At 49.3% G+C, this 24,015-nt stretch overlaps 11 protein-coding genes across 11 annotated transcripts; 7 read left to right on the forward strand and 4 right to left on the reverse strand.

Moving 5' to 3' along the window:
- Positions 1-75: 75 nt before the first annotated feature.
- On the forward strand, positions 76-1,176 carry KD926_000278 (uncharacterized protein; the record flags this gene model as incomplete). The annotated part of the gene is made up of 2 exons (XM_053104218.1): positions 76-242; positions 309-1,176. The coding sequence occupies 2 exons, from the start codon at positions 76-78 to the stop codon at positions 1,174-1,176; spliced, it is 1,035 nt and encodes a 344-aa protein (XP_052952464.1).
- A 699-nt stretch (positions 1,177-1,875) lies between these two features.
- On the forward strand, positions 1,876-2,822 carry KD926_000279 (SDR family NAD(P)-dependent oxidoreductase; the record flags this gene model as incomplete). Its single annotated transcript, XM_053104219.1, has 4 exons — positions 1,876-1,951; positions 2,017-2,120; positions 2,176-2,647; positions 2,743-2,822. The coding sequence occupies 4 exons, from the start codon at positions 1,876-1,878 to the stop codon at positions 2,820-2,822; spliced, it is 732 nt and encodes a 243-aa protein (XP_052952465.1).
- Positions 2,823-3,137: 315 nt separating this feature from the next.
- On the reverse strand, positions 3,138-3,860 carry KD926_000280 (B3/B4 domain-containing protein; the record flags this gene model as incomplete). The annotated part of the gene is made up of 1 exon (XM_053104220.1): positions 3,138-3,860. The coding sequence occupies one exon, from the start codon at positions 3,858-3,860 to the stop codon at positions 3,138-3,140; it is 723 nt and encodes a 240-aa protein (XP_052952466.1).
- A 2,083-nt stretch (positions 3,861-5,943) lies between these two features.
- On the forward strand, positions 5,944-7,071 carry KD926_000281 (NAD(P)-binding protein; the record flags this gene model as incomplete). Its single annotated transcript, XM_053104221.1, has 3 exons — positions 5,944-6,169; positions 6,272-6,641; positions 6,720-7,071. 3 exons carry the CDS (start codon positions 5,944-5,946, stop codon positions 7,069-7,071), a joined length of 948 nt encoding a protein of 315 aa, XP_052952467.1.
- Positions 7,072-7,303: 232 nt separating this feature from the next.
- On the forward strand, positions 7,304-8,478 carry KD926_000282 (putative peroxisomal dehydratase; the record flags this gene model as incomplete). Its single annotated transcript, XM_053104222.1, has 4 exons — positions 7,304-7,423; positions 7,484-7,532; positions 7,606-8,020; positions 8,127-8,478. The coding sequence occupies 4 exons, from the start codon at positions 7,304-7,306 to the stop codon at positions 8,476-8,478; spliced, it is 936 nt and encodes a 311-aa protein (XP_052952468.1).
- Positions 8,479-8,650: 172 nt separating this feature from the next.
- KD926_000283 (amino acid transporter) lies at positions 8,651-10,606 on the reverse strand (the record flags this gene model as incomplete). The annotated part of the gene is made up of 4 exons (XM_053104223.1): positions 8,651-9,133; positions 9,198-9,527; positions 9,576-10,001; positions 10,493-10,606. 4 exons carry the CDS (start codon positions 10,604-10,606, stop codon positions 8,651-8,653), a joined length of 1,353 nt encoding a protein of 450 aa, XP_052952469.1.
- A 1,161-nt stretch (positions 10,607-11,767) lies between these two features.
- On the forward strand, positions 11,768-12,613 carry KD926_000284 (uncharacterized protein; the record flags this gene model as incomplete). Its single annotated transcript, XM_053104225.1, has 1 exon — positions 11,768-12,613. The coding sequence occupies one exon, from the start codon at positions 11,768-11,770 to the stop codon at positions 12,611-12,613; it is 846 nt and encodes a 281-aa protein (XP_052952470.1).
- Positions 12,614-13,440: 827 nt separating this feature from the next.
- On the forward strand, positions 13,441-14,124 carry KD926_000285 (glutathione S-transferase family protein; the record flags this gene model as incomplete). The annotated part of the gene is made up of 1 exon (XM_053104226.1): positions 13,441-14,124. The coding sequence occupies one exon, from the start codon at positions 13,441-13,443 to the stop codon at positions 14,122-14,124; it is 684 nt and encodes a 227-aa protein (XP_052952471.1).
- Positions 14,125-15,227: 1,103 nt separating this feature from the next.
- On the reverse strand, positions 15,228-16,699 carry KD926_000286 (Six-hairpin glycosidase; the record flags this gene model as incomplete). Its single annotated transcript, XM_053104227.1, has 4 exons — positions 15,228-15,690; positions 15,747-15,951; positions 16,003-16,474; positions 16,532-16,699. 4 exons carry the CDS (start codon positions 16,697-16,699, stop codon positions 15,228-15,230), a joined length of 1,308 nt encoding a protein of 435 aa, XP_052952472.1.
- A 347-nt stretch (positions 16,700-17,046) lies between these two features.
- KD926_000287 (uncharacterized protein) lies at positions 17,047-18,636 on the reverse strand (the record flags this gene model as incomplete). The annotated part of the gene is made up of 3 exons (XM_053104228.1): positions 17,047-17,710; positions 17,776-18,184; positions 18,291-18,636. 3 exons carry the CDS (start codon positions 18,634-18,636, stop codon positions 17,047-17,049), a joined length of 1,419 nt encoding a protein of 472 aa, XP_052952473.1.
- A 502-nt stretch (positions 18,637-19,138) lies between these two features.
- KD926_000288 (uncharacterized protein) lies at positions 19,139-23,860 on the forward strand (the record flags this gene model as incomplete). Its single annotated transcript, XM_053104229.1, has 1 exon — positions 19,139-23,860. One exon carries the CDS (start codon positions 19,139-19,141, stop codon positions 23,858-23,860), a length of 4,722 nt encoding a protein of 1,573 aa, XP_052952474.1.
- Between the last annotated feature and the right edge of the window lie 155 nt (positions 23,861-24,015).

The following is a 24,015-nucleotide window of genomic DNA, read 5'->3' on the forward strand; positions in this document are numbered from 1 at the left end:
CCATTCTCTCATTCATTCTTTTGTTCAATTGTTTATTCATAAATTTGATTATCCAATTCAACTGCATTTGGCATCATGTCTTTCGTCGACGCCATCGGAGTTATCTCCGGTATCCTGACCATCGTCTCTTTCGCCTCGGACAACTTCGGTTCCGGTGAGACCTCCGGATCGACCTTCAAGGTCGCCGTTGCTTTGGACGGTCCCAACGGACCCACCGATGCTGGTGGTGATCTGCCCGACGTGTATGATCCCCCTTTCACCTTCCCCCTTTCCACAGGGCAGAACACGTCTTGCTAATATGTCTCCAGTCGCGTCTGGAACGACGTCGGCAGCTTCGTCGGCATGACCGCCGACCCCGGTACCGTGAGCAACGGCAACCTGGGCGAGATCAAGGTGGACCACGAGAACCAGGGCGTGTACTCGCTGTTCTCGGCCAACAACGACGCCATCTGTGTGGCGTGGGTGACGACCACCTGGAGCGACGACCGCGGCGGTAACCAGTACGCCGTGTCCGGCGACTACGGCGAGGCCTGCGGTGGCACCTGGTTCGAGAGCCACATGTACCCCAACGCTGATGAGGAGTACCAACCCAAGTGCTTCTGGATCGACAAGGACGGCGACCAGCCCCAGACGGGCTTCCAGGTCCGCTGGCCGGCATTCTCCAAGGACGAGTTCAGTGAAGACGACACCGACCCGTCCCGTCTGTGCAACGACATCGACTTCGGCCTCCGTGATGAGGAAGATCCCAACTCCATCACCCACTACGTCCAGAAGAAGCGCAGCAACAAGCTCCGTGTCCGCCAGCCCCGTCGCCGTCCTCAGTGGGCTGACTCGGAGATCGTCATCAGTGACGCGAAGCAGCACTCGGCCAAGAGACTGTGCCAGTCCGACACCTCGATGGGCCCTGACTTCGCGCACACCGGCGAGGAACTGTTCTGCGACATGGAGGCCAAGATGCTGTACGCATTCTGCACGGGCAACGACAAAGAGACCTGCTTCGATCTCGACTCGCAGTCTCTCGCCACCCAGAACAACGGCACCATTGGCGGTATCTCGCGTCTTGCGACAACGGGCGGTATTAACACCCCCTCGGTCAAGCTCAAGGCCGGCTCTACCGGTTCCAAGAGCAAGTACGCGAGCACTCGTGACTGGCGTAGCACCGCCAAGAAGGTCTAGGTCTTGATGATCTGTTCTCTTCTCATACCCTGTTATAGGTCCTGGCAATGTAACTTGCGAGGACCAGATGTACTGGACACGTACAAATTTTGCTACTCATGTTATTCTCTGAGTACATGTTCATATGTGATATTAGTATTGGGTTCTTTGTTTCATGTCAAGATTAGTTAAATAATCGGCTTTTAGATTTCGTTATAGTATTCATTTTATATTATTGATTCCCAGAAGCACAGGAAAGAGACTGAAAGTCTAGCATAGAGGATCTTTTTGATGAGTTGAAACTCTCAGGCGCTAAGCTAAGGGTATACTTTCATCATTTACGTTACTTCGATAGCCAGTCCAAGGGTCAATCTTCCCCAAGGCCTCTTCAAAAAAGTATCAGCAACGAGACCTGGAAGTATTACAGGAAGTCCCAAAACTTCTTATGTGACTTTCCTACCAATATTTGGCGAATGAACACCTGAGAAAATAGGCCCTTGATGAGTAAATTCGCCATAGTTGGGGTACAGCTGAATTTGGCATGGGTTTCCGGCCGCTGCCCGCACTTTAACCTAATGCAACTTCTACTGTCAAATCCAGTTCCCGAAATACGAATTTTTGTCATTGAAGCCCTAGGTTTATATACTGGATCAATATCCTCTTGCGAAGTACAGTCTTTGTACATGTAGCTAATTGAATCTCTTGTCAGCTAATTACACCATGGACGCTACTAGCTCTGTAACGAGCCTTTTTGATGTCAAGGGTGTTGTCGCCGTGATCACTGGGGGTGGCAGTGGTATGGGCTTTAGTGGAGTCCTTCTATCTCGTGGTACTTGGAGGTCACTTACAATAACTATATAGGTCTCGGCCTCTTCATGACACGAGCATTGGCGGCAAATGGCGCCAAGAATGTCTATATCCTGGGAAGGAGAAAGGACGTGCTGGATCGGGCAGCATCGGAATTTGTGCGTGTACTCTTGAAATAGTGCATACAGTTGGTTCAGCTCTAACACACATCAGGAACAAGGCAATGTGATTCCCGTTCAATGCGACGTGACCGATCGAGACGAGCCGAAAGCAGCTGTTCAATTTATCAAACAGGATATCGGATACATCAACGTTCTAATCGCCAACTCGGGCATTGCAGGGCCATCCCTGGACGTACCTGCTGGGGCTAACATCGCGCAAGTGCAAGAAGCTTTGTTGAAAATCCCGATGCAGGAATTTACAAATACGTTCCATGTCAACTGCACCGCAACATTCTATACCGCCATTGCCTTTTTGGGGTTGCTTGATGCTGGAAATCAGAACAACACGTATCCCCAAGGTCGCAGCCAGGTTATAGCGATGAGTAGCATTGCAAGCTTCAACTGGCGTGTCACTGCAGGATTTGCATACGGAACTAGCAAGAGCGCGACAACTCTGATGTTCAAAATCTTGGCTACTTACCTGGCTCCGTATCAGATCAGGGCAAATATTCTTTGTCCGAGATGTAAGCATAGCATACCCTGCTCTGCATGATCACTGTTTGTATGGCTGCTTAGATATGGATAGTATCTCCGACCGACCTGACAACAGGTTTGATAGATGGTAAGAACGCAACGGGAGAGGGGGCGTTTCCTGCAGACCAAATTCCCGCCGAGCGTGCTGGGATGCCGAAGATATAATGGGCCCGCTATTATACCTGGCTTCGCGCGCTGGAGCGTATTGCAATGGCAACTGTGTGATCACGGATGGTGGTCGGCTGAGTGTCATGCTGGCTACTTATTAATTCTTTACGCTATGGTATGTCTCTAGACAATCTACAGCTATGTATGTACCCATAGAGATGGTACATGTACAATTTTATCGGCCGTCAACGAATATATTCCTCGCTGTTGGCGATTTCAAAGAATAGAAAGTCTATATTTATCTCATTGACCCGCACTATTGACATCATAGAAAGAAGAATTTACTGAGAGCGCCTGAACAAAATATAAAAATCAAGATGAAGCATCAATGATGCGCTGTGATACTTGCACATCCGGGGACAGGCCTTGCAAAGCCGACGCCAGCTCCTCCGCAGCTTTGGTGAGATCATCATTAGACAGCGGCTCCAGCGCATCGAGAATGAAGAGAACGCGCGAAGTCTCATCCGTCAACGCCGTTCTTGGGCCCTGTCGCCAGTTCCAACGACGACAAGTGATACCCGTATCATCACACCAGATCGGCTCCCCAGGAGCTGCGAGCTCCACCTGAGGTTCTCCGCCCGAGAACGTCTCGAACGGCTCCTTACCCGTAGCGCGGACCAGGAAAGGCGACCCGTCATATTTATCCAAATCCTCCCCTCCGAACGGGATTTGATGTTTGACTGAAATCGCATTGTAGATGTCCGTTAGTCGGTTGACGCGTGGTAAACCCGCCTCTGCTCGACGGGTTAACGCCTCCAGGCTGTTTCGGGTTTTGTTCGGCTTCGCTCCGAAACCTTTATAGGCGTCTCGCCAGGCGGCTATGTGTGGGAATTCGGTCACCGAGGACTTGGAAAGTAGTTCTTTAACGTGGATTTCGGCTTCTTGGAGCATTGCTTGGCTGGAGGCGTCGCTTGGACCAGGGGGGATGCCTTCAACGACCATTAGGAGGGCGCGGTAGTCCGGGCGTAGGGCAAAGATTTCTGGGGCTACCCGCGCAGATTGCAGGAGCTGCTGAGCTGTGCGTGGTCCGGCCATTTTCGATGATGGTTACAAATCTCCGAGGGAAAGGACTGTTTTGGATGTGTGACAATAGAGGAAACGAGGTAATAGATTGAAGATGTGTGGTAATGGCTGGACTGGAAAGGCACGAGGTCCGGTTTATATAGCGTCCATGCGACTCGAAGCCCACTTTGCGCTTTCTTAAGACTCATTGTGATTTTTTTCCAGAAATTTCTTCAAGATATCTCGATTCGTTAACAATTTTGAGTTCTTGATCCTGAGGAGGGGCAGTCCGTGGCGAGTATGGAGTCTGTTCCTGTCTCCGAGGAATGCATAGGAAGCCGCTAAACCGGACGCGGCAGGTAAACGGAGTGGGTCTCGGCGGGTTCTCCACTGCCGACATTCGAGATCATTCAATGTGCTGGAGATTCTCCGAGATCCATGGAAAATATTCTCTTCTCAAACTTAAATGTGGGCTCCTCCGTTGCCTGAATAGTCTGTTTTGCCGTCCACACCAATCAACTTCCTTTTCTGGACGATTGATATCCTCTAAAGGATCCGCTGATTCTTGACTGCCAACTAAACCAAAAATGGATTGAACATGCAGGGACTATGATGTAGGGTTTCCAAGTATTTCACTTTCTACATGAGACCAATAATTGTGTTAAGTAGCATGGCTAGTTGGTCCCTAACAGCACCTTAAATTTCCTGGTTGCACATATCTGGTGACTCATCGAAAATTGGTTTGAATAGTCAAGGGACCAGGATCGTGACTAGATAGAGAACGCATCTGCCTTTATATCGTGGGACATACATCCGATTTTCACACTATGATGGACTGGCTATCAACGGGTCGCCCAAATAGTGCTTATCTTCAATCTTATTCTAGACTACGCAGATCATATCACCAGAAGACGTAGATTTCAGACTTGGCAAGGTTGGTAAGCCGGCGATCAACTGGTTTCTATTTTGCGGTGATTGAACATCCATGGGTAAGCGGAAAACATACACTGGGTTGTTTTCAGTTTTGGTCATTGCCCTTGACCTGATGCTACTCCACCTATGTCCTCTGAGTTTCAAACATAGGATATTTATCAGTGGTGCTTGTATCGTTCAGCTGGCTCCAGGGGCTCTCGCCCTTTTAAAAGCAATGTTGATTTTAATGCAATTTGATCATCTACTAATTTCATTTAGGGAAAGTAGTCGTAGGTACCAATGCGTTTAGGGCTTTCTGATTCTGCTATCTTCAGTAGCCGGTTGTCCTCCTGGAAGCCTCATCTGTGCTTGACAGCGTGATATGGAGGTCATTGCTTCTCGTAGCATGTCTGTACATCTGGACGCTGACAAAATTATAATACATTCCGCAATATCTTCGAGAAGAGATTAATCAGCGACTTTAAACTGTCGTGCCATTTTAATCCTTTTTGTCTAGCCAGCCCAAGGCTATATTACTCTCTTCCGTATCGGTATAAAATCTCGATTAATGTGTCCGCTGGTAAGTTTGCGTCCCAAAGCTATGAATACTATCCATCCTGCCTCCAGGCCCGGATTGGCTCTATATTCGTGTAATATGATGGCATGAAACAAAGATTTTACACAAATCAAGAAAACAGTTCAGCTATACCCAACATAGCGAAGGACCCCCGTGCCTCCCATAGTATATTCGACCTCAAGGAAGACAGGGATTCTTTCATCATCTGCGATATACATACTGTGCGGGTGGTGTGTATCAACCGAAGTATGTAGACTCCTCGTCCTATCGCTGGGTTGCTGGAATGTAGCGGACTTCTCGATGGCAGGACGCAGCGTATGAAGGCAAGGCCATGATACTTAAGTAGATGTACCTGTATAGAGAAAAACAGGCATCAGATAGATAGTCCGTTGACTAGACGAAATTCCACTGCAATATGACTGGGTGTTTCCTGACAAGCGGGGCAAATGTGGGGTGGCCTCGTGCTCGTTTATTAATCAATGCTCTCCATCTCCACCACCTCGCCGATGATGCGATTTCCACGCTGAATCACCATTCTGACTGTATAATACCCCGCGCGACATTCCAGAGATTGCATACACAATTACTCAACCCCATCGACGCAGAAAGCGAGACGTCTGGCACACTATGGCGCAGTCCAACCTCCTCATCTTCGGTGCTACCGGCAATATCGGCCTCTACATCACCAGGGCCATCGTGCAAGCCAAGCAATCTTTTGGCCAAATCTCCATCTTCACCAGCGCGGCAACCCTCGATAGCAAGCGGGAGATAATCGACGAATTGAAACAACAAGGCGTGCAGATCATTGCCGGCGATATCAGCAACCCCGAGGATGTGCGCAAAGCGTACACTGGTTCGTCTAACTCTTCTATCAACATCTCCTCAGCGTGTTTATTTCCCTTGATCATCTCGCAATATGTAGCTTCTTTACACTAACATTTATCACGCGCAACAGATATCGACACCATCATCTCTGCCCTCGGCCGTGGTGCCATCGCGGCGCAAATCCCCCTCATCCAAATTGCCAATGAGACGCCGCATATCAAGTGCTTCCTGCCCTCTGAATACGGCACTGACATTGAGTATGGCCTCGCATCGAAAGATGAGAAGCCGCACCAGCAGAAACTCAAAGTACGCGCGGCGTTGAAGACGGTCCGCGACTCGTTGGGGTATGCGTATGTGGTGACCGGCCCTTACGCTGATTTCCCGTTTTATCTCGGTCCAACGAAGAATGCGCCGCGGGCTGGGTCGTTTGATATTGTTGCGAAGAAGGCGGTATTGCTGGGGGATGGCAAGGGGAAGATTAGTTTGAGTGGGTGTGCTGAGTAGGTTTTTCCTTCGCATGGCCTTTCTTTACCTTTACTCTGTTTGGGGCAAATTCTAATGTGTCCTGGGATTGATAGTGTCGGCAAGTTTGTGGTTCATACCCTCACGCACTGGGATGCCGCGCGGAACCGTGCGTTGAAGCTGAATTCGTTCACGACTACGCCGGAAGACATCTTGGCGGAGTATGAGAGACAGACGGGCAGTTCCTGGACGGTGGAATATACGCCCCTGGAGGAGCTGCGGCAATTGGAGAAGCAGGCTTGGGAGAAAGAAGATCCCTCCGCGACAATTTATACGCTGCGCAGGATCTGGACCGAGGGTGGCACGTTGTACGAACGTCGCGACAATTGCGACATTGGCGCCGAGGAGACGATCACGTTGCAGGAGTTGGTGCGAGATTCGATTCAGCAACAGACAGGGGTTGTGTAGTTGGCAGTTTATTATAAAATCGAGATTGAATTCATTGATTTGTGATCGGAAGCAAGAATGACGCAGATCCTCGGCACCGACCGACGCCGATCAGCCTCGGCTCTCCGCATCTCCGCATCTCGCTATTTCAATCCGCTCTCCCTTTTTTTTTTTCTCCCCCTTTCATTATTCTTACCACGTAAGCTATCTTTATATCACAAATCAATCAAAGTACTCGTTCTATATACACAAAATGTCCGGACCAGGTGTCGGCCACGAATTCCCTGCCCAGGAAGTCTCCTGGCTCAAACGCGATGTCCTACTCTTCGCCAACAGCATCGGCATCACCGCCGAGGAGCTGCATTTTCTCTACGTAAACATACCCGTCTTGCAGAGTCCCTAAATCCAACGCTAATTGCTTTACTTCGATCAGGAACTTCACCCGAACTTCGCCGTTTTCCCAACCTACCCTATCATCCTACGTATGCCCGCCCCCTTTTCCCAAAACCCGCCCTCTTACCGGACGCCGAACTAAGCGAAGCCAACACCATATAGCCTTCAAATTAACAGACCAGGAAGTCACCGACTTCTATGCGCGCCAAAAATCCCACCCCGTGCCGGGGATCCCCGCCTTCGACCCCAAACGCGCCGTCGACGGCCAGCGCAAAATCACCGTCTTGAAGCCCCTCCCTGCGACGAGCGCTGGCCGACGCTTCGAGCTGCGGAGTAAGGTCCTCGGGGTTTATGACAAGGGGAAGGCGGGAAGTGTCATGGAGAGTGAACAGACGATTGTGGATGCTGGATCTGGGGAGGTTTTTTCGAAGGTTGTGAGTAGTGGGTTTTTTGTGGGTCAGGGGAATTGGGGAGGTCCGAAGGGACCCAGCACGCCTAGCTATCCACCCCCCGAGGGCAAAAAACCCGATGCCGTGCATACGATCCAGACGACGGCAGAGACGGCGCAGTTGTATCGGTTCGTTCATCCTTTCATTCTCCCATCCTATCCTTTCCCTTCCTCTCCCGCCTCTTCTCTCCTCCTTATCTTTCAGAAAGAGCAAACTAAACTTACCCTCCACCAGCCTAAACGGCGACTACAACCCCCTCCACGCAACCCCCGAACCCGGTCAGAAAATGGGTTTCGGCGGCGTGATCATCCACGGGCTATTCAGCTGGAACGCGACGGCGCATGCCGTGCTCAAGGCCTTTGGAGATAGTGATCCGAATAATTTCAAGGAGTTTCAGGCGAGATTCGCTTCCCCGGTCAAGCCTGGGGATCGGCTTGTTACGGAGATGTGGCGCACGGGTGAGGCGCAGGATGGGTTTGAGGAGGTGAGGTTTGTGACGAAGAATGGGAGTGGGAAGGCGGTGTTGACTAATGGGAGGGCGTTGGTTAGGGTTGTTTCTGGTGGGGAGGGGAAGGCGAGGTTGTAGGGGATGTGGGATGTGGCTTTGTATAGTGTTGTGAGGGGGCAGTGGGATTATGGAATTTGGGTATCTGGGTATTTGGGTATTTGGCCGTTTGGCTATTTGTTTGGGATATGGATGTCATCATTGACCTGTTCAATCAAATTCACTCTGGATTTATGATCGCTCTATATCATGATCAACCCACCGTCTCAATCACCGGTCCTTGATAGACTTTCCTCGCTCGGAGAACATAGTAGATCAAGGCTAGAAAGATCGTGCCCATCGTGCCAACAACGCTGAAGTTCATATTGGTCACAGTAACCGGGATCTCTGTCGGCCAGAGACTGAAGAACACCACGATCGTCATGTGAATGACTGCGTATCCGTTGACCAAGATTCCCCAGCCCCCGGGGATATGAAACGGGCCCCATACTAGCTTTGCTCCGGGAACGTTCTTTTGCATGTCGTCCGCATCGCTGAATTGAAATACAGCGCCTGTGCATCGCCGGTACAGGAGCATTGCGCCGACGATCAGGTAGGACAGATACAGCCCGGATACGGCCATGGAGAGAACGCCGTTCAGAGCTACGCTGGATCCGATGTTGATGAGGCCGAGAAGACACGCGACGGTCATGGTTAGGAAGACTGAGTAAGTGGGCAGCTGCGTTCTGGAGGAAACCTGCATTTTGGTAACGCCATGTTAGTAACGGATAACATTTATAGAAGAACAAGGGATATCGCACATGGCTCCATATCCGCCATCCCGGGACGCCACGATCTCTAGCAAACGACCAAAATTGTCGGGACACGGCAGTCAAGGTACCCAGAACAGCGCAGATGCTCATAATGACCAGTACCAAGCTCAGTCCTAATCCGCCCGAGGTCGTTCCCATTGCTTGGTGAAAGATTTCGAAGAATGGATAGCCCGTCGGAGATTCCAGTGCTTGCTGAACATCACCCATGCAGAACAAGACAGCCACCATGATACTGAATCCGAGGGTACCATTGATGGCGATGCTGAGCATGATAGCTCGGGGGATCGCAATAGAAGCATTATTACACTCTTCGGCCATCTAATAGACATCAGCATTTAAATCGACCGAGTCAACTGAGTAACATACATGCACTGCAGCGTCGCCCCCAGCGAACGCAAAAACGCAACCCATCATCCCGACGAAGAAAGATACACCGTCGGCCGGAAGATTTCCCCCGTTGCGAAAGTCGGTAAACACCTCGTGTGCAGGTTTGTGGTCGGCCATGGAGGTCAATGCGACTACTATGGCCAAAAACCCTGCGATATGCATAAATAGAATCACAGTTTCCATGCGCGGAAAGAACTTTCCCCCGATGATGTTGACTGCCATTGCGACTGTGACCACCGCCCAGAGAAGCAGGGTACCATGCCATGCCTGGGGTTGATAGTGAGAGTACGCGAAAATGGCGGCGCCTTGAACCTCGGTACCGGCCAAGTACGACACAGACGCAAACGCCGCTTGCCATCCGATCAATGTAACCCAGCCTGGCAGAGTTAAATAAGTTGTGAATGGCTTGCGATTAGAACCGACCGGTTATGTAGCTCATGAATTTCATCGTCGAGGGTGGCGACAGCATAGCACACCAATGATACTGGCCGCCAGACGTCGGTGCCCTGCAAAGCCTTTAGCCTTTCTGATCGGTTTCAACAAAGGCATTCTCGAGGTGCTAACATTGATGACAGCTCGGCCAGGACCGCAAAAGTGCATCCCGTGCCTATCCAAGCAACAACATACGAGTAGATCGCGCCGGCCGGGCCTCCGCTGAGCATTATTAGTATGGCGTTGCTGCAAGTGTTCGGGCATATTTACTTCTGTAGTGGTATGACGAACGTGCTTTACTAAGTTAGCATGTATCTAATGCTTGGTGGGTGAGGGATTCTCACTCTAGTAGACCTTCCCATGTTGCGATGATGGTGCAGCTGAATCCGAGAATAGACAAAATGCCAAAATTTCTCTATGACAGGCTTTAGCGTCGACGGGACAGACAGAAGTCTAACTCATACCGTTAGAACAGCCTTTTTTCCGATCTGCGCAAGATTGTCATCATCCCGAATATGACCAGAAAATGCATGAACTTCTTCAGTGGTCGGAGGTATCTGCTTGGACTCGGCAAACATGATGCACTGCGGTGCGAAAGAACTTGGTATACGATTTCGAGGGAAGGGAGGTTGAACATGCAACAGAATTAGTGCCTGGCATAGCCGCCTACACCGTTGGACAATCAATTGACAAGGCGGGGTAGATCAGTGGATATCTCCTCCTTGGATATCGATCAACTGAGCCAGCACAAGGAAACTGAAGCAGTATGGTAGCTCCATATTTCTTGAACGCTTGGCATGAAGGGGCTTTTTGACTGGGCGGACGACCGCCCTCAATTTGCAGAATAAGCACTATCGGGACGGCCACATTCCAACACTCTGCTAGTAGATCTTATTGGCTTGGGTATCATGCACAGGAGACCTAAATTTCGTAACGAAGTTGCCTTTGCAAATCACATCACCGTACGGGCTTCCGCTTGTCGGGTGCTTAAACGCTCCTCACAGGTTGAGAGGGGACTGATGAATGGCAAACCAACGAGAGAGTACTGAGTTGCAACTAATTTGCCACAATTTGAGTTTATAGCTGGAGTAATTCATCGGTAAGAGAGCAGCCGCTGCTCTCTAGTCCTCGGGTCAATATCGGGAGGCTTCATGAATGGTTAGGTTTTAGGAAATGAGCAAGGATATCTTATCCGGTCCATGAAGCTGTGGCCACTTTCTACCTGTCATGCAAGGAGCTTGGGTGGAAGCCGTCCAATCCAACTCGCACATCTGCTTTTCGAGTCAAAATAGACCATGTATAGGACCGGAGCTCTTTGCCGGCGAATAGCAGGCCTAGTAGATGTCAGTTTGGTAACATCAAGTCAACCCATGTCATTCGATGACCTAATCACTATTACGAAGCCCAACTAGCGGGCTAGGCAACGAACGGGCTAGGTTAGCAACAAGCTAAAAGGCGTCCCCGCGTTGACTCACAGCATTCACGAAGTCTTTGCTGTTGCCAATGCTACCTGGACCTAAATCCCACGGGTGATCACCGTCAAGATGAGTCAGAATCACATGCTTCGCGACGGGGTCGGCGCTTGTATGAACCTAATGTTGAGTTCGAAGGACAAGTAGATATTGATCTTGATATCCCAAGTTGACCGATCATGTTTTCGCCCGTGATCGCCTCAGGCAAAAAAAAAGGTCGAGCACATCATGTCAGCCTTTCTCAACTTACCCTACGAATTGCGTGCAATGATTCTTAAGCACGCGCTCTTGGCACCTTACGCTCCCCCGACCAACCCCTGGACTGGCGCAGATAAGCGCCAGCCCCTCAAAGACATTGAATACAAGGCCTGGTCACACGGTCCCAGGTATACCCTATACGACACGCTCCTGGATCAGCGCTTGGCGACAAGATGTCAGGCCCTCTTGTTGATAAACCGACAGATCCGTGATGAAACGAAGGACATTTTGCGACGATTAGGGAAACCCAGCTATCAACTCGATGTGATGGTGGTCAATGAATGGGAGCTGTGGCCAACTTGGCTTTCTGTTCCAGTGCTGCGAAGCCACCTTGACGAGGTGAACGTCAACTTTCGGATTTTTGGCCACTGTATCGTCTACGAAAATTGGCGGCACACAAGAGGAGACGGCGGTCATGACGGTCTCGAGTGGTGTTTTTACGCAATGCTTGAGCGGTTCGTTGTACACGGTCCTTTGACAGAGCCGGCAATGAGCGACCAGCAAGCCCCAAGGTTCTACATCAACACGCTAACTCTGAACATCGAATCCGATGCTTTCGAGAAATATCTGCCGTCGGATCCGCGTTGGGAGGAGTATAAGGGAGCCAGAGAAAGACATCACCGGTCTATTCCCCAGCCTGATTCGTCTTTCTTTCCTTTGCTACCTGAGTGGCTGGCAAAAGACTTGTACTGTGAGATTGACCGCCTTATCGGGTACAGTTACCACCCAGATCGGTATGGGGATATCTTGTACGACAATGTCGGCAAAATCCGGATGTTGCAGGAGGGCCGTTTGGTACGGGAGGTAGATTTAGCCGAACGGGTAGCACGGAGCGAACGAGAATCTCTGATTTGACATACATTAGCCCAGATCTAAGTCGAAAACGGAGAAGCATTGTCATTGGGGATGGGATGGATCATCCTACCATGCTAGTGCGCGAGGGTCGGAGGGTCGGAGGGTCGGAGATAAACAGTGAGGGCCCTGAGACTGGACGTCATCGAATGATATGACAATCTTTACAATCTGGAGGGGTTTGAGGGGACGGCGATCGTCACGATCGTCTAGACTAGGCAAGATTCAGGACTCAATCGAACTCTAAGATGATGATGAAGCGATGAGTGGGTAGTTAGATGGTCGGTTGATGTGTGACGGCAGAAGGCCTTGGCGCGACAGACACGAGACCGTGCATGATCCAGGGCGGTGAAGCGATTCAGTATTCATGTATGATGTCATTCATCCAAACAGGTCAAACACCAGCATCGTGATAGTCGATGCCTGTGGCAGAAAAATACCGCTACACTAAAAAGGGTCAACCCTTAGTAGTAAGGGTTTTTCTAGTGTATATACGCGGCGACAATGCCCTACATGGGAGTCAACTAGGAAGCCATTGTGGGACCTTCATAGCCGGCACACCCTCAGCCAAGGTTTCTCTACATAATCGACATAGCTAGTAGCTCACTCCTGCGGATAGTCCGTCATGTCCGACAAGAAATTTGCTGAGGGCAGTTCCAATTGGGGCCAAAAACCACAGTTCCAACTCTTAAGCCCGGGCCGATATTTCCGGCACTCCCTAGATTTGGCGGACTATATAACAGACACCCCCCCCTTTGACTGACAACCTCTCACTCAGATCATTCACCCCATTCTTTCATTCTACGAACCCAAATCTACAACTCGCATCAATGGTCCTCACAATCCACCACCTCCACGTCTCCCAATCCGAGCGCCTCCCCTGGCTCTGCGAAGAGCTCAACATCCCCTACGAGCTAAAGACCTACCATCGCGCGCCCCTCCTCGCACCACCCGAATACAAAACTCTCCACCCCGCTGGCACGGCCCCCATAATTCAAGATGGCGACTTGACTCTAGCCGAAAGCTGCGCTTGCATCGAATACATCAGTCATCGGTACGCCGACGGCAAACTCTTCCTGACCCCTTCTCACCATCGGTATGCGGATTTCTTGTATTGGTGGCATTGGGCTGACGGGACATTCTCGCCGAGTGTGACGCGCTCGATGATGATGCGGGGAGCCGGGGTGAGTGAGGAGAACCAGTTCATGGTTATTACGAGGACAAGGCTGCGGAAAGCGTTGGAGGCGTTGGACGAGAGACTGGCTGGGAATGTGTGGTTGGCCGGAGAGGAGTTCACGGTGGCAGATCTGATGGTGGTGTTTTTGTTGACGACCTTTCGGTATTTTGAACCGTTTGGTTTAGGAGAGTATGCTAATATTGTAGCCTTTTTGGGAAGAGTGGGCGAGAGAAAGGCGTATCAGGTGGCGATGGCCAAGTGTGACCCGGATATGGAATTGCTGTTGGGGGAGGAGGGTCCCGAGAGGACTTTTGTGGAGGTGAACAGGGGGGATTGATTTATCTGATTGAGTGATAGGTCCAATGTCGGGTGTTTGTCATTCTTATCCGTAATAATTGTACTATAGATAGTCATTGAACCGCTCTGCTCTTGCATTGGTAAACCTGTCGATCTGACAATGACCCATATTCAACACAGGGAGAGTTAGTATATAGTGTGCAGGATCGCATCCTAATGCCTGCAAATACCACTAGTATCTATTCATAATTTAGTCATTGAAGCTCCTGAACTATGGATTGCTATTCAAAGGTGCCAAGGTGGAGTATCTCCTAGAACCGTTTCGAATGTCTAATATCACTATCACCAGTTCTTGTCACTAAGAGTCTACCCGTGCCCTATTTTAAAGCACCTCATTTGCCTTGTTTCCAGTGTTATCTCTCCTTTGGGATCTATGTACTGCTTCACTTCCACAGTTTCGATACACTCTTTCTATCTGTCAATTCCGCATTCCCATTCATTCTGTTTACTAGTTCGTAATATATGCAGAGGGCGGGGGATCTCCCCTCGGTGAGAAGTATTCTTATTCTGGGGACGGCTTAAGAAAACCGTCTGGAAATTGCAATCGGCGATTGTGGTTGAGTTGCCGATAGATGGGGCCTCCTGCACGCTAATTCCATGACCGCCGGGCCGCTGTAGGGGGGAGCTCCGTGTCGGGATATCCGATATGCACAGCTATTATCTCGGCTGACGATAGCGCTCGCGATCTGATCTAATATCGTGGGTGCAAAGGTCGTATTTCTTTACAGGCGCGCTAACTGAGTTCGGTCATGAGAGCAGTTATTAGATGTATGAAACAATAGTTGTATATAGAAATGGAGACTAAAATCACACTCTCTATTGAACAGTCAGTGTTGTTGAGGCGTGAAGACCTTAGGCATTCAGGATGCCTACCCGCTCCTGTTTCTCCTCCCAGATAGCTCTCTTCTAGATTCATTTATCTCCGCTACAGCTTCAAGAAGTTGAAGGTACGGAAGGTCGCTCGATAAATTGCATTTTTAGGGCAATTGTGGAATGATTTGATGGTTAGGCCCCTCGATTTCAGACAGAGCATCTCAGTCGCCCAATGAAAAACCCATCGAACCACCATCTGACAATGACCAATTAAACCAACCCCATCTGCAACAGCCGATTCCCAAACTCGAGGAAGTAGAAGTCCGCATACACCAGGCCTGTGTTCTTTGATCGATCTGATGAAAACTCGTTGTTATTTATAGTGGCATTCATGAAGATCGACTCCCAGCTCGGCGGAGATGTCGATAAATCGACAGTCTCTCCTACAATACGCAAAGCACGCTCCAGATAGGGAGAGTCCCCACCAAGGATCTGGTGAAGAAGAAGTAGCCCGTTGGCGGCTACCAGGCCGGCTGAGGTATCGCGAGGAGGTAAGTTGCCATCGATGACGGGTGCGTCAAAGTCCCATGGCGGAACGTAGGGGTGAGTATGGGAGGATCTATCGAGGCGACCGAGGAAGTAGTCTGCTAAACCTTCTGCTGTCTTGAGGAAGACCAGGTCTTTGGTCCATTGATAGGTCTGCGCGTACCCGAGGATACCCCAGGCTTGACCTCTATTTATTATCAGTATTTGCAAAGACAATTTGGAGAGGAGAATATGGTGACATACCTGCTCCATGTGGACCAGTCTTTGTATCCTTGAACTGTCTCTTGGAATTTTACGCTGCTATTTCGCGGGTCGATATTTACCAAATGAAATGTTGAATGATCCTTTCTGATAATATTGCGTATCACAGTGTGGGCATGGCTAGTGGCAATATCAATCAAAGTTCGGTTGGCTGTCTGATAGCCGGCGTAGTACAACAAGTCGAGGTCTGAAGAGTCTGTTAGCTGCGATGGGTTTTGTTGCATGGCTAAATACACACTGCACATGCTATCAATGATAACCAAGAAATCGGCCGTCTTGCCACGAATGTCGTGTCGCTTGTTCACCAGATTATCCCAGCTCCGAATCGCACGAACTCGAGGGTCATATCGAGTTGCCAGACTGTGTGCCGCAGTAATAACGGAATCCAGACTCTTAGTATTGCCCGTCAGTTCCCAATCTTTGCGCAAAGCAGGGACGATTAAAAAGCCCATGTCGTGAGTGTCGGTCCGCTTGGCCTGTTCATGTAGTGGGTCGGACCATTGGCGTGATAGAGCTAGGAGGCGGTTATGTATATCTACTTGACTCGAGTTTCCTATATTCAGGTGGTTCGGGAATCGAATGTTCCTTTCGAGGAGCGTATACAAGGAGCCAGGGAAGAAGCCACTGGTCCATGCCGAGATGTCGCTAAAAATATAGGCACCCGCATTTGAAGCCGCTCCTGGAACATTGTCGGGGAATTTACTTGGAAGCTAGAACAGTGAGCATGAGTTGAAGAGGACATGTCTTTTCACCTGTACAATACATACCTGGTTAATATTATTTACCGCAACATTCCAGATTTTCGATGTTGCAGTAGGCGAAAACAAGTCTGATGGGTTGACAGTCTTCTGCGAAATGTCTTGCCGCGGCACAGTGGACGGGAGAGCGTCCGCGAATAGAAAAAGTGCAGTCAGGCATGCTAGATCGGCCTTCATCTTTTCGGTTGTTTGTAACCCTCTAGTCAATGACGAGGGGGGACTTATATGTACAATGCCAATGGAAATGTCGTCAGATAAGAATTAGTCAAGCCACCATGCCATTTGATTTCCACCTATTATAGGACAGGACAACTCATGATCGACAAGAGAGAATCTGCATTTCGCCGCCAAGTGTTTTTGGTTCATGGAATGTGCGGGGAACGCGGAGTATACCGAAGTGTGGAGAACGTTGCAACCGAGACAGAAGGTTTCATGAAAGGGTCAAGATCAGAAGAAAAGCCAGTAGAATGGAAATTTTCTACTGTGTAATATTTTAAAGGATAAACTTGTCCGACTACAGGATGTCAAATTTGTTCAACCAAGATGGCTCGATCGTATACTTGTCTGCCGCTCTTGTCTTGCAGCGCATCAATCCACATGACACTCTTTAGGATGCTTCGGACTCCGCTCCAAGAATATTGACCCGATTCACGACACCGGTCCTGCAATAATGGTATAAGTACGTCATCATCCTCGTGAGTGACAGCGGCAACCAGTCCCGAAATCAGGAGCCAGAGACCAATTCTCTTGGGGACTGGGTTTGTCCAGTCCACTTTTGATAGAGTTTGTTTAAACCGCGCTGAAAGAGAGGGAAACCGTCCTCTGAGGCCTCCACCTTGGAGGAATACGCTCGAGGAAAATACCAAAAGTCCTAGACGGAGAAGTTCATTTATATCTTCTGAGTCGAACTTCAAAGTGGCAAGTCGGTACTGAGTTGAGATTAATGTTTCTTGATAAACCTCCCCAGCAATCTTACGGCCGGTAGCAAAGGCCAAGTTTGTTGATATGGAGAAGCGTCGAAGGTCAGCGGCAACGCCAGCTAACCTCTTATCGATATTACAGCCAGCAAAGTGCGTGGCTAGAAAGTCGTTGATATCAGCAGGTCGGGCCAAATAAGGCTGCCATGTCATCTCTTCAGAAAAGAAGAACGGCTCACTCCCGCTTAGAAGTGCGGTACAAAGGTCGGCACTGCGAAGTCGGAGATATCAGAAACCTTGAACGCAAACAGTCCGTCTAGATAAGGTCTTTCATACCGGCACACTTTGATCTGAAGTTGAGCATTCTTTTCCAGCTCTCTCATGCCGCCCCTCAGAGTGATGATCATATTGAGCCCCTGCATGTGCTTCTTGACCACGCTCACATGGCCAACAAGTGCGCTGACCATAACTAACGTAACAACTACCGCAATGGTAGTGTCATTAAGGGCAGACGCGGGATCATTTATCCTGTATTGTAGGAGTTCGAGGGTTTTGGCTTCATGGAACAAGGCCTTCGGGGAGAGGGAATAGCCCTGTATCCAATCGAAATACGACTGAGTGGTCCATAGCAGCGAATGATGACAGGCTGCATCAGATAAGAGATATTTATACCAGACTGACGCTTTTGGATCGAACTCTAGGCAAAATTCAATCGGGTACACTGACTGCTTCAATATTGTAAAGACTATGTGATGTAAGTGACGAGAACATGTTCTCATACAATGCAATCGAGTGAAAGTGGTAAAATGACTTGGCACAAATTTCCGACGAAAGAGGATATTTTAACTTACACTTGAAGATCAGATCCAACATATACGGTTTAATTTGGTCTGCAAAGGTGAATGTTTCCAGGTCTCGACAGAGCGTACGGGGCTGGGGGATCCATAACCCCGTCTCTTCCGCCTTTAAAATCCCCGCCGGCTTAGCTGGGAGTGAACTATTGATCCACGATCCATAGACCACTCCAGCCTCAACATGCTTAGCGCGATTCTTGCCGCGCATTACATGGCTCCGAATGAGCTTGCGCGTAGCTTTGTTGGGCCTGCCCAGTGACGTCGTGACAATGAAGGGTTGATATATGGCGTCATGAGAGGTATGCCTCCCGAGAGCTCGTCGATCCCTGGATACAGGCGCCATGATGGACCCAAGAGATAACTCCGTCAGCGTCAATGAAGGAGTATCGTAATTTTGTCATCTCGGAGCATCTCATGTGGCCGCGGTAGATGACTAAAACCGCTTATATCATCGCCTTGCTTGACTAGATCGATCATGCAACCGCATTGATTTATGACGATAAATCGTGTAATTCCGCTCATTTATGACGACCATGAAGCCCCTGAAATTGCATAAATATCGGCTTCTTTATCGTGTAGTTAGAAAGAATCAAGACCTTCATTCATTTGAATATGATCATATAACTCAGTTGAATAATCACTTCTTCGGTAGACCCACATTTCTGCCACAGTTATGAGCCCGGAACTGCTCCAGGATTACCTTGTTTGATCAAATTGAAGCCATTCAGAACCTACCTTGAGCAACACGATACGGCAACAGCGTGAAGTGTCACGAAGAAGCGATATAAGCAAACGATCGGTTACACTACAGAGAGGCCGGTCCCTCCATAACTACATAACTGAACATGACTTCCTCATTTGACTCGGAGAACGCCACGAAGGTTAAAGTCATCTTGAAGAGTCGAGATGACTGGCGTACATGGATCCGTAACATCAAGGAATACGCCGAACGGCTTGATGTATGGGATCACTTCGATCCAGAACGTGCAGACGGCACTCATCCTCCAACGCCCGTGAAACCTGAAAGACCCCAGAATCTAACGGATAATGCTTATCGAGGATTCCAACTCGATTTGCAAGAATATAAAGATTCGCGAAACAACATTGCGAAGGTAGAGGATGCGATCAGATCCTCTATCGCTGTACACGTTCAACCACTTATCGAAGAGAAGCGACGATTCGAAATACTGAAGGTATTGAAGATGCAATACGAACCGTCAAAAGTGGAGATGCAACAGAAGGCCTTAAAGCAATATCAAGAGGTTATCAGAAGGTCTCCACGGAAAGGAAAGATCAACGCCTGGATAGAAGAGTTTGATCACGCTTACCTGGCGATCAAGAGGCTCGAATTGCCTCATAGCGGAGATCTTTATGTGCAACAGGAATTTCTGACAGCGATTGAGAAAGTGGATCAGCAGTATTCCAATATGCATTATTCGAGTATTGGAAAGACCACTTATTCTGTATTACTGAGCGATTTCCGCGCTCATCTCGCCAACAGCAGGCGAGATGACGCCTCAGTAGTTAGTCACGCGTACGCTACGCTCAATGGTCAAACCGATACACCTATTGATCAACAAGAACCTCAAGGGGAAACGAAAGGAAGAACAGAATGGCCCCCCTGCGCATGTGGAGGACAACACCGATTCCGTGACTGCAACTATCTCTACCCGGAAACACGTCCAAAGGGTTGGAAGCCTGATGAGCGAGTTATCAAGGAAATCAAGAAAATTGCCTCAGGACCAACATCTCGAGCGAAGAGAATCAGAGATATGATCAGGAAGAACTGGAAGGAAGCCGATGAAAGCCCTCAAGATTACCACGTTATGGCCCTTTCATGCAATGCTTCGCTTGACATCCCGCTCACAAATTGCTTTATTATCGATACCGGATCCTCCACGCATGTGTGCAACGAAATATCGAGATTTGAGGAGCTTGATCAAACGAAAGGTGGTCAACTTCACGCAGGTGATTCAACTGTTAAAATTCAAGGCTTTGGAAAGGTCAGAATACGGCCAAATTGCGGAGGAGAGAAAGGTGATAAAGAAATTGTCCTCACAAACGTTGCCTTCGTTCCAGGCCTCCATACAAACATCCTAAGCGCGCAGAAAATCAAGCGAGCAGGATATGACTTCAGTATGACCCGTAACACGATTTCACGAAATGGAAAGGTCGTGTTCAACGTGGAAGAGCATTCGTCAGGATTGTGGATTATTGAAAAGAAAGGGAGCACTCACTACGGCCTCGCAATGATCAGAAATGATCAGGATTCTCGCAGATCAGCGAGACCTCACATCCTGAAAGGAAACACGGATTTGTGGCATCGCAGGATGGCTCACCTTCATTGGGATGCACTTCGCCATCTTCCTGAGGCTGCTCAAGGCGTCAAGATTGATGATTTTCGAGCAAAACAACATGACGATCCTAAATGCGAGGTGTGCAGACATTCGGAGGCCCCGAGGCAGACTTCGAGGCGCTCAATGATGACGGCTCAAGCACCTCTTCAACGCGTGCATTTCGATCTCATTCAAATGAAGCCTGCATTGAATGGAGATCAGTGGATCTCGCATTTCTATGACGAGAATACACGCTTCCATAACGTCTTTTCGCACCGGTTGAAAAACGGCTGCGTAGGTGCTTTCAACACCTACATTCTGCAGATGCAGAATATTGCCAAAACGAAGATCAGATTCTTCAAAAGTGACCGTGAGCAAACACTCGGAAATGCGGTCAAAGAGGAGGAAGCGCTCAAAGGAATCATTCACGAGTATTCCGTGGTTGATACGCCTGATCAGAATGGCGCTGCAGAGCGAGCAGGCGCGATCCTAATCCTGAAGGCAAGGAAAATGATGATTGAAGCAAAATTGCCTCGGGATCTCTGGCCCTGGGTTATCGGTGGAGCAGCGAATATTGCTAATCGCTCTCCTACTGCCGCGCTCGGATGGAAAACGCCATACGAGAAGCTCTCAGGAAAGAAGCCCGATCTCTCAGCCTTTCGTACAATCGGTTGCGTTGCCTACACGAGGCAGGAGCAACAGAAAAGCGATAAAATGGCTCCTCGCGCGTATAAAGGTATCCTCCTCGGCTATGTCGCCTCAAACATCTGGCATATATGGAACCCGAGAAAACAACGTGTTGAAGAGGCAAGAGACGTATTATTTGACGAGACGAGAATGTACGATCCTACGCAACCGTTCCTTGAAGACCTCATCAGCGAGACGTCACCAGAGCCACCTACAGAGGTGCTTGACTTACCAAGAGGCGAAGGGATCTTCCTAGAAGAGGAACCTAACCGTATGGAAACGGGAGAGGTCCCGAGAATTGAAGGAAACGCTTACGGATCGAATGACGCCTCAAATAACGAAATCATGCAAAAATTAAGTGATAGAAAGGTTGCAGAAGGTCAGGGGGTGGCTACCGTTGATCACCCTGATCATCCCGCGCAACCAAGTACCCTACCAACACCTGAATCGACTCCTGAACCCCACGTTGAACCTAACAATCAAGAGGACCGTGGCCGTACTGAGGCCATTCCGGGAGGTTTCCCTGAAGATCCACTGCTTGAAGAACCTGATGCAATTCCGCATGATGAAGCCGCTTCTCGAATGCTCGAAGATTCGCTTCAGAATTCGATCCTTGAAGAAGAGGAAATACGTATTTCTTCAGCACCTCCAACTGCTCAACACCACGATTCCGCGCTACAAGAAGATCATGATTCGACGCCCTCATCAAGATCAGGGGGTGGACGAGGCGGAAGACGCAGCCGAGGCAGAGGAAGAGGCCCTACCGATGACGGCGCTCGCGAAGAGAATATCTTGCAAGGAAGACGCGTACGGCAGCCACGGAAGGACATGAAAGAATACCAATCTTACGCGATGTTTGAACCTTACATTGAGGATCCTTACATCGTTGAAAACGTCTTTTCAATGGCCCTCGATCTCGCAGCAAAAGAGAAGAAACGCTGGCACCGTAACGAGCTTCCTCCTCTGCCGAAATCGTATACAGAAATACTGCAACACCCGCTTAAGGACGAGTTCTTACGCGCTGCACAAATTGAAATAGGAAATCTCAAGGCAAAGGACTGCTTCACCCTCGTTGATCAAGAAGAAGCACGCGATTCACAGATTCTTCCATTGAAATGGGTGTTCACGTACAAATTCGATGAAAACGGCAACTTTATCAAAGCGAAAGGCCGTATCTGCGTGAGAGGAGACCTCGAGAAAGACAAGGTTGCTAATAATTTCGCTGCAACAGCGTCTGCCAGGGTGTTCCGAGCTGTTATGGCACTCGTTGCTGCTTTCGATCTCGATACGGACCAGAAAGATGCCGTAAACGCCTTCTTGAATGCACTACTCGATGAGGCCGTATACACAAGAACACCGGAAGGATTTCACACGAAAGGAAAGATATGGAAGCTCAGAAAAGCGCTATATGGATTGCGCAAATCTCCACGCCTCTGGCAGCGAGCTCTCGCCACTACACTGCTCAGATTTGGTCTTATCCCCGTGCCTGAAGAACAATGCCTCTTCGTGAATGAATACATGATTGTGCTAGTCTACGTTGATGATATCCTCGTGATCAACTTGCCTACCCCGGAGGCCCGAGAGGCCGCAAAACGATTCAAGGAAGCTCTCGCGGAAGAATATGAGCTTCGGAATATGGGAGAAGTGGGATGGTTCCTAGGAGTTAGAATCATTCGAGATAGACCTCGCAGAAAGCTTTGGCTCTGTCAAGATGCCTATCTCGAGAATATCGCCGTGAAATTCCACCTCCACGAACACGCGAGGCAACCGAATACGCCTTATTCAAACACGATCAACGTCGATCCCAACCCTGACGAGGCGCCGGAATCAAAGAAGAAGGAATATTCGATGAAAATCGGCTCAGCGCAGTATCCTGCGATGATCACGAGACCCGATATTGCCTTCATGATTAGTCGCTTATCTGAAGAGCTTAAAAACCCCTCGCAGGATCACATTCGCGCTGCGGATCGCGTTATCGAATATCTCTACAATACGCGCTTTTTCGCGCTCGAATTCTCCGCCAAGGAAGAAGACCAGGAAGTTGCAATAATCGCTTCGGATGCAGCCTACGGTGATCGCCCGGACCGCCGCAGCTCGGCAGGATATCTCGTGAAACTCTACAACGGCCCCGTTGAATGGAAATCAGGAAAACAACGCGCGGTTACAACCTCTACAACTGAAGCAGAGTTTCTTGCATTATCCGAGGCAGCCAAAGCCGTATACTGGTGGCGCAGAGTTTTCAATACCATGGGATTCGATCCTCAACATGAATTGACCGTTTCCTGCGATAATCAGCAAACCGTTCGTTTAGTGAACCATGAGGACGTTGAACACCGCTCTAAACTACGCCATGTTGATATTCATCGCTCGTGGCTCCGCCAGGAGGCTCAGCGAGGTGATCTACACGTCAAATGGACCCCTACTGATCAAATGATCGCCGATGGCCTCACGAAGGCGCTTTCCGCGCAACAACACGCCAAATTCGTGAAAATGTTGAATCTCGTCAACATTGAAGACCTCATTCTCGCTCAAGAAGGAAGATAATGGCCTACGCTAGGCGCTGAGGGGGTGTGTGGCCGCGGTAGATGACTAAAACCGCTTATATCATCGCCTTGCTTGACTAGATCGATCATGCAACCGCATTGATTTATGACGATAAATCGTGTAATTCCGCTCATTTATGACGACCATGAAGCCCC

The sequence above is a fragment of the Aspergillus affinis genome (genome assembly GCF_023601865.1).
Source record: "Aspergillus affinis strain CMG 70 chromosome Unknown NODE_107_length_126409_cov_88_547494, whole genome shotgun sequence".
Classification (NCBI taxonomy): Eukaryota; Fungi; Ascomycota; class Eurotiomycetes; order Eurotiales; family Aspergillaceae; genus Aspergillus; species Aspergillus affinis.